At 18.5% G+C, this 9248-nt stretch overlaps 4 protein-coding genes across 4 annotated transcripts; 3 read left to right on the top strand and 1 right to left on the bottom strand.

The window, feature by feature from the left end:
• Positions 1-765: 765 nt before the first annotated feature.
• PGAL8A_00251400 (conserved Plasmodium protein, unknown function) lies at positions 766-2328 on the top strand (the record flags this gene model as incomplete). Its single annotated transcript, XM_028671254.1, has 3 exons — positions 766-781; positions 1086-1228; positions 1381-2328. 3 exons carry the CDS (start codon positions 766-768, stop codon positions 2326-2328), a joined length of 1107 nt encoding a protein of 368 aa, XP_028527925.1.
• Positions 2329-3538: 1210 nt separating this feature from the next.
• Positions 3539-5866, bottom strand: PGAL8A_00251300 (conserved Plasmodium protein, unknown function; the record flags this gene model as incomplete). The annotated part of the gene is made up of 1 exon (XM_028671253.1): positions 3539-5866. One exon carries the CDS (start codon positions 5864-5866, stop codon positions 3539-3541), a length of 2328 nt encoding a protein of 775 aa, XP_028527924.1.
• A 972-nt stretch (positions 5867-6838) lies between these two features.
• On the top strand, positions 6839-7021 carry PGAL8A_00251200 (conserved Plasmodium protein, unknown function; the record flags this gene model as incomplete). Its single annotated transcript, XM_028671252.1, has 1 exon — positions 6839-7021. One exon carries the CDS (start codon positions 6839-6841, stop codon positions 7019-7021), a length of 183 nt encoding a protein of 60 aa, XP_028527923.1.
• Positions 7022-7622: 601 nt separating this feature from the next.
• Positions 7623-8468, top strand: RRP42 (exosome complex component RRP42, putative; the record flags this gene model as incomplete). The annotated part of the gene is made up of 1 exon (XM_028671251.1): positions 7623-8468. One exon carries the CDS (start codon positions 7623-7625, stop codon positions 8466-8468), a length of 846 nt encoding a protein of 281 aa, XP_028527922.1.
• Positions 8469-9248: the final 780 nt, after the last annotated feature.

Here is a 9248-nt window from a genome sequence, read left to right as displayed (position 1 = left end):
TTTTTTTTTTTTTTTTTTTTTTTTAACTTGTACACATGTAAAAAAAAAAAAAAAATAATGAAGTACACATTTTTTTTTTTTTAAGAAATGTCACAAAAAGCTATATATATTTGACAACACTCTTTATTTAACAGTAATTTGAAATACATATTATTTATAGATATGATGTTTTTTTTGTTATCTTTTGTATTAAAAGTTATTTTTTTTAAATTACTATTTGTTACATTTTTTTTTTAATGTAAAAATAAAAAATATAATTAACTTCTTTAAGTAGTTCACTTATGAATTTAAGATACAATTTTTGAAAAAAGTTAAACTTTTTTACTTTAAAATTAAATTTATAATGTTAAAACTGTGTTTATAATTTCTTATCTGTATTATATATAACTACTTTGTCTTATTTAATCTGTTAATTTATATGAAACATATTTATTTATTTATTCTTATAATCGGATTGGTAGCTTACTAATATTTTTTATTTGTAAACATTCCTATTATTTATAATTCTTAAAAATCACTTATAAATTTATCAAAAGTAAAAAATTCTTTTTTTTTCTTTTTTGTCATTTTTTTACTTACTTATACATAAATAAATATATTTGTTTATTTTTTTTTAGTGCACATCCTAGACCAACAAATAAATAGTTTTAGCATTAAAGGCTCAGGTAAAAAATATATGAAAAAGTACAAAAATATTACCTGTTCATACTGCAATAATATTGATGATGTATATATTTCAATTTTCGCTAAATTTAGTTATTTAATATGCTAACTGCTCTTTGTTTTCCTAAAATTATTTTATTTTAATATATTTTATTTTTTATTTTATTTTATTTTTTTTTTTTTTTGTTATTCTTCTGTCTAAATATTTAATTTTACCATATTTATTAAATTTTATTTGTCATATGTTAACTTGTTATTTTCTATATATATATTTTTTTTTTTTCTATTGTTTATTAAAAAAAATAAAAATTAGAGATTTTTATAAATTTTTACATATCTTTACGATAAATTATATTAAATTGTTGTACATTTATTTTCTTGTAAAAATTATACATGTATATGTTTTCTTTTTTTTTTTTAAGGTCTTGATAAAAATAATTTATTTTTTTCTGAACCATATCATAAAATAGCAGGAGAAGAAAATTACCAGAATTACGAATTAAACAGGGTTCTTGCAGAACAAATTTACGAAAACATAAAGAACAATTTTAATTATATAAAAGAAGTAAGAAAATAAACAATATTCATTTTGATATATTTATATTTTTTCTATAAGATAAAATCCACAAAATTTATATTTTGAAATTTATCTAAAAGTTTCAATATATATATATGTATTTATTTATATGTTTTTTTATTAACTTTTTTTTTAATTAGACTCAATATAATTTAAATAAAAATAATACTTATCAAAAAGATAATTTGCAATCTCTATTAGAAAATACAGAATTGATCAATAATAAATGTAACAAAAAATTCGGAGGCACAGGCAAAATATATTGTGAAAATTCAGAAGATAATAAAAGAAATTTATTAAATAATGCTGAATTTATAAAATTTAACAATACAAATATAACTCATCTTAAAACTCATAATACATTAAAAAATAATAAAAATAGCATAGAAATTCATCAGCATATCCCATCTTTAAATTCTGAAAACTTTGCAAAATTTAATAGTACTAACAAAACTGAAACTTTAGATAAAAAAGAGGAAAACATGTGTGACCCAAGATATAACGAATATCCACCTATGAACGGTTTTGGGTACAACCACCATAACACAACTAATGGAAATGGATTTTATGCAAACACATTTAATAAAGAGCTTGCAAATTTAACAATGCAGCAACATAATATGCATGGAAGAAACAACTTAATGTTCGAGGATGGTAATGTTCCATATGGTCTTTACGATCAATCAAATTTTGCAGGAACGAATTCTTTGATGTGTGGAAATATTCCTTTGAATGAACCCAAAATGATGTATAGGAGAAATGGAATGAACGAACAACCATATAATAATTATATGATGGCTAATGGATTGGGATATAACTACCCTGCATATGGGCAACAATTTAACCCTAATATGAAGGGAAACATGATGAATGGAGGATACATGCATGAATGCCATTATTCTAATAATGCCAATAGTGCCATATCTAAATCTGCTTGTGGTAGCATTATTGATAAGGATCATAAAAAAGAAGCGTGTAGAAAGAATATATCAAAAGTAAAAAAGGGTGATATAGATATTAATATAGAAACCTCCTCCTCAAATCGTAAAGGTGTTACTATTGATTTAAATATTGGTATGGGAAATTAATGTAATGTTTTTTATTTTAAATTCTTGTTAAAAAGTTTAATTAATAAAATTAATATGAAACTTTTCTATATATGAATTCTTTTTTTTATAATATTATTTTTTCAAATAATAAAGAAAGAATCCCGAAAATTCATAACTTCAATACAGCAATTTTCATTTCTTAAGTAGAATATTTTATGTATTTCTATAGAATTATTATTGTACAATGTTATTATTTAATATAAAATGTTTCATTATTTTTTGATAACCTTATTTGCCATTTTGTTTTTTATTTATTTTTTCATTTTTTTTTTTTTTTTTTTTTCTTTTTTTTTGTAATTGATTATTTGTTTTTAATTTGTGTTTAAATAATATTTAAATTTGAATTTTGTTTTATGAGATTAGTAAATTGCGTCTTTACTATAATCTTTTTTTTTACATATTATTTAAAAAAAAATACTATTATTTTAATATGATAAAATTTCTAGTAATTTATGTCATCAAAAATTTAAGAATGATTTTTCGCTCAAAACTAATTCTTATTTTTGTTTGTAACTAGATAAAGTTAATTTAATAATATAATAAAAAAAATGTTTTATTATAAAACCAATAAAATTTTCTAATGCAACTTTTTTTAATTTAATTAATATATGCTTACAAATAAATAATATACATATCAATTTATATTTATTTAAAAAATTTTTTAACTTAATAATGAATAAGTCTTAAGTAAATATATGTACTAATTATAAATAAAATAAAATAACAAAATTATCTTTTTATTTAAATAAATATATATTTTATTTTGTATGAACATATAGAAAGTTATAAGAAAATTTTATTTTTTTATGACTCAATATAGAATTTAAATTAAATAAAATAAAATTAATACATGATATTATTTCCTTCAATTTCACTAAAATAAAAATGATGTATAATATAATTTCACATACTCATATAAAAAGACTATAATTGTAATTAATATGAATTAAAATAATAAAAATAATAAATAAAATAAAGACAAAAGTATATATGAGTATAAATGAAAAATTATTTAAACAAATCGTTTTAAATGTTATAAATATTACAAAATAAAAAAGTTTTATATACATATAATTTGTTTAAAAAAAAACATTGTTTTTATACATTTTTATATATATTTGTTAAAATAGTAAAAATAATATATGAGTATTCAACTTAAAATATCATATTAAATTAATATTTATACTAGTTAGGTTGACTCTTCTTCACTTGATAAAGAAAAATCTTCCAAGTTGTCATTATTTGATAAAATCATAGAATCTTTTATTTTTTTTATTTTTTTCCTATTGCCATCATCTACTGCTTTTAAAGCTTCTCTTTTCTTTTTTATGGATTTTTTATTTTTTTTCTTATCATTTATTTTTTCAATTTCACTATTTTCCTCCTCATTATTTTTTATATTATTTATTCCACTTAATCTAGCTTCTATTTTTTTTAAATAATTGTTTTCATAATTCTGTAATACAATCAACCTTTGACTTGATAATGGAAAATTTTCATTTTGAAAATGGGTCATTTTATCATGTACATTATATATATTTATATTTTTTCTTTTATTTAAAATTATATCAATAGAACTTTTTGCTTGTACCAGTAAATTTTTTATCCTAGATTTAAATACATAAATTTCGCACTCTGAATAATATTTTTTTAAATATGATTCTATAACAACAAAAAATTCTGGGAAAGAAACATGATTTGCCATAAGACCAATATAATCATATAAAAGCACATATATTTTATCATAAATTTGGTGAGGTATTGAAAAATCATTTATTAATTTTTCATCAATTTCTATACTTGTGTTAATATCAAAATTTTCAATAGACATTCTAACTGCTTGATTTTTTGAAACAGATCTTATATGCTTATATGATTTCAAACCATTTAAAATGCATGAAAAATAAGAAAATAATGGAATATATTTTTTTTTATTTTCCATTATACGAATTAAAATGTTAATAAATTGCAAGTTAATAGGTATAAATTTCATATTATTAATTTTAGTTTTCAAAATGGAAATAATTAATATGGTTATACCATATGTTAAAATGTCTAAATTGTCACATAAATTTATAATTTTTGTTAAAAACCTTATTAGTAGTATCATGTAACTACTGTGCAAATGAAATTTCTTTAAATTCATTATGTTTTTACTTACTTTTTTTTGATCATCTTTTTTTTTATTTGTTTTTTTTTCTTCATAAAATGTTTTAAACTGCTCTCGAATTTTCTGAATGATTATTTGTATATATCTGAAGGCAATTATATATGCGACATCATGCGATAAATAGGTAAATAATTCAATCAAACAGTTTTCTTTAAAATTCATGTGATTTAAATGAGTAATATTATAATTCGTACCGTAATGTATTAAATATGATTGAAAAAAACTCTGGTATATTTCAAATATAGTTTTTTCCATATCAAAAGTTTTTTTAATTTCATTTTCTTCTTCATATTCTGATTTTGATAAGTTATTAAATATAGTCCTTTTTTTTTCATTATATAATTGAAACATATTTTGAATTAATATAAATAAAAAAAAATATGCATCATTATTTTTAGAAATAATAAAAAACTTACATATTTTTTTTAAAAATTGCTTTCCATAGCTAAATATTATTATCCATCTTAATATTTCCTTATTTTTAATTATTTTTAAAATTCCTAAGAGCAAATCATTGTTATTTAAGTTTTTTATTTTAAGTAGTAATGTTTTAAAAAAATATACAATAATAGGCTTATATTTTTGAATATTTTTATATTTATATATATTTTCTAGATCATAATTATCAGATGACAAATTATTATTTTTAATATTTTCCTGTTTATCTTCGAATAATTCATTTTTTTTTATACTTTCTATTTTCCAAATCTTCATTTTTAAATTACCATCATTTGTAATATTATAAAAAAGAGTGTTTATATTATATAATACGTTAAAAACAATAAACAAAGATGTATCTAAATTCATAGAATATTTATTTCTTTTCTTTTTTATTTTCTTTTTTTTTTTTTGTATTTTATTAGGAGTTTCTATCTTAGGTAATTCACTATCTACCTCATCAACATTAAATAAATCTAAAGCATCTTTATAAAATGATAGTAATTTAACTAATTTATTTAATCGTGTTTTCTTATTAATAGAATTTAAGTATTTGTTCACGTATTCTATGTTAATTAATTTTGCTTCATTTTCGTTGTCATCATTGTTTAAAATACAATCCTCATATTTTTTGATGCTATCATTAGAGCTTGTATCACTTAAATCATTTTTATTATAAAATTCTTCTAAAATAGAATTTTGCTCATCTTCCGTATCACTATTTTCTTTCAAAAATTCAGTATTTTTTAACTTTTTATGATTAAGTTTTTTTTCTATTGAATTAATTTTTTTTTCTTTTAGTGAATTTTCTTTATAATTCCTTGATTTATTTATTTTTTTTTTCTTCTTTTTACATTTTGCTTCCATCTTGAATTTTTTATCTTTTGAATTATTCCTTGTTTTGTTCATTTTATTCTCAATGAAAGTAAATTTTTTATTTTAATGAAAATATATCTTACTGGTAATACAAATCAATTCCTTAATCTGTTTACATAAACTGAAATATAATTATGCTAATTTATAATATTAAAAATATAATAAAATTAAAAAATATAAATTGTTTTAAAAAAATTGTTTTAAAAAAAATTATTTAAATGATTCATGAAAAGGGTATACATATATATGATGAATAGAAAAATTTATTACTTCAATTTTTTTTTTTTTTTTTTTTTTTCTTTTTTATGCTTAAGTGAAAATCTTATTTGTTTGAAATTAACAGAAATTCAACATTTTACTCTAAATATTATTGTTAATAACTTTTTTTCAAAAAAATGTTATGGAATACCCTGAAACAAATACCACTGCTTTCATCTATGTTAACGCATTACGCAATAAAAATAAATATTCGATATTAAAATTTATGCATCATTACATGATTTATATAAATATACATTTTATATATATAAGTTTCAAAAGAAATAAATAATAAATGAATATTTATTTTATTTAAAAAGTTTTATTTTGCGAATTTTATAAAAAAAAGAGTAAATACGGTTTTATAATATATTTTTAAAAAATTATTACAAAAATTACTTTCATTATTCATATTTTATTTTTAATAATATATTTATACATTTTTAAAACACCATTTAATTATACATGGTTTTATATTAATATGCCCATTAAAACTTATTTTATTTTGTTTTTTTAACATGCATTTTTATTTTTCCTTTGAATTGTTAATTGGTTTATAAAAAGGAAAAAAAAAAAAAAAAAAGAAAGAGAAGGGAAGCTTCTTTCATAATTGTAAAAAAAAATTACATATTTACATTAAAATGCATTATGAATCAGAATTCTATTATCCAGAATAGTAACTTTATTCATATTATAAAATGAAGTTAACGTGGATATACTACATTAATAAATTTTCCTTAATATAAAATGATTATAATAATATTTATTTTACTTTTACTTTTATATCATATTTGGAATAAGAACAAAAATTTTATAATAAATTTTTATTATATTAATTCATTTATATGTTTCAATAAATCAAAAAGACATAGTGATATAAGAAAAGAAATGGGAGAATATAAAGGATGTTATAGTGATAATTATCTTTAAAATGAAGTAAAATCTAAGATTAACATAATTGTTAATATTAAATTATATTGTAAAAAAATAAATAAAAAAGAGTGAATTTTCGTGAATTCTTAGGTTATTGTTTTTTTTTTTCTATCAAATTAAATATTCGTTAATTTATTTATATGTATTAATCTTTTTTGTATGTTAAATATATTTATGAAATATTTGTAAAATTAATATTTTAGAAAATATTTGAATATATATTATATGTATTATTTTTGAAGTTTTTACTTCTATAAAATTAATGATACATATTTGCATATCTTTTTCCACTTTAGAGTAATTTCTCTGAATATATTTTTTATAAAAAATATATATAAAATTAACTATTATAATTTTTTATACAATTTTTTTTTTTTTGTCACATTTTTTTTCATCATTTAGCGTTGTTTGATATTATTGTAATTTTTGCCTTACATAAATTATTTCGTCATTTTTAATTTAAAAATAAAATAATTAAAAAAAAAAAAAGTATGTTTAACATATTCATTTAAACATCTTGAGGATATTTATTGATTACTTTAAAATAATATAATAGAAAAATAAAAAAAAAATTTGTTTGCCAAAAAAAAAAAAAAAAATGAGTTGTTTAAAATATATTGAAGATAGTATCAATTCAAATATCAGAGTAGATGGGAGAACTTTATCAACCTACAGATCTATAGAAATAAATAAAAATATTTTAGTTTCAGCAGATGGAAGTAGCAGTGTTATGAATGAAGAAAATAACGTAATTTGTGGAATAAAGCTTTCTTTGTTAACTCCTAATCCGGATGCATACGATGAAGGTTTTGTTAATTTACAGATAGATTGCCCAGCATCTATTGCTACAAACAGAATAAAAAAAGAACATTTACAAACTATGACTTCAATTATATATGATCTATGTATAAAAAATAATATTAATAAAAAAAAACTTTGTATTTTACCTTCAAAGTTTGTTTGGAATGTTGATATAAATGTTATGGTTTTGAATGCTGGAGGAGGATTATTAGATATTATTAGTATAGCTATATATGTTGCTTTAAGGAATACTTCCTTACCTGTTGTTCATCCTAAAAAGAAAATTGAAGAATCAGATGTATTCGGAGATACTCAAAATAAAGATTATCAGTTAGAAATTATTGATAATCAGGAAACAAAATTTCCCTATGAAAACATTCCTATATGTATTTCTATTGGAGAAATAAACAATAAATATATTTATGATATGTCTAAAATTGAAGAAGAGTTGGTTGAAAATATTTTTGTTGTAGCTATTACATCAAATGGAAAATGTGTAGCATTTCACAAATTATATGGTATTTCAATGGAAATTTCTTCCATATTAAACATAGCTGAAAATTCGTCAAAAATTTCGCATAGTCTTTTTGAGAAAATTAATGAAGCAATTGATAAAATAAAAATAAAAACATCCTTTTTATAATAAAAAAATGCCTTACAAATATATATTAAGTTTAAATATTATTAAGAACATAATTCCTTTATAATACGACTTGCTCTTTTTCCAATTTAAGAATAACTAGTGTGTATATTTAATATTTTATGAAATGCATCATCCAAAAAATTATTATTATGAAGAATGAAATATATTTTTAACTTTTTTTCTACTTTTTTTGAATTTTTTCTTGATAAACATAGGAGAAGAAAAAAAAAAATTCACATATGTACAAACACAAAGCTATGATTTTTTTTTTTTTTTTATAAGCAGAAATACACATTTAATTACATTTCATCAAGCTAATATATTATTATTATAATATTTATGAACAACCCAGAACATTCCTTTCATTTACTGCTGACAAGCAAATATATTGTAAGTGTTCAACACAAAATTAAAAAAAAAAAAAAAAAAAAAAAGCTAAAAAGTAAAAGGTTAAATAGCTGAAATATTTAACATGACAAAAAGTTATTTTTACATATAGTATTTACATTTGTAATATAATTTAAAAAAAATTATATCTTAAATGCAAAAAAAAGTATTATCTAATAGTTAATGTGATGAGGAAAAAAGAAAAATTCATAGTTCATGTTTTATTTATCAAAATTTAATATTCATAAGAAAATTTCTTAATTTTAATCATATTTTATATATATATATATATATTTGTGTTTATGAATATAGATACATCATTGTTTATTATATATGTCTATCTATATTTTTTTATTATTTTCTTTTTTTTTTTTTTTTTTTTTGTTGTTCCAT

The sequence above is a fragment of the Plasmodium gallinaceum genome (genome assembly GCF_900005855.1).
Source record: "Plasmodium gallinaceum strain 8A genome assembly, contig: PGAL8A_v1_76, whole genome shotgun sequence".
Classification (NCBI taxonomy): domain Eukaryota; phylum Apicomplexa; class Aconoidasida; order Haemosporida; family Plasmodiidae; genus Plasmodium; species Plasmodium gallinaceum.
This window is presented reverse-complemented; position numbering and strand designations above follow the sequence as displayed.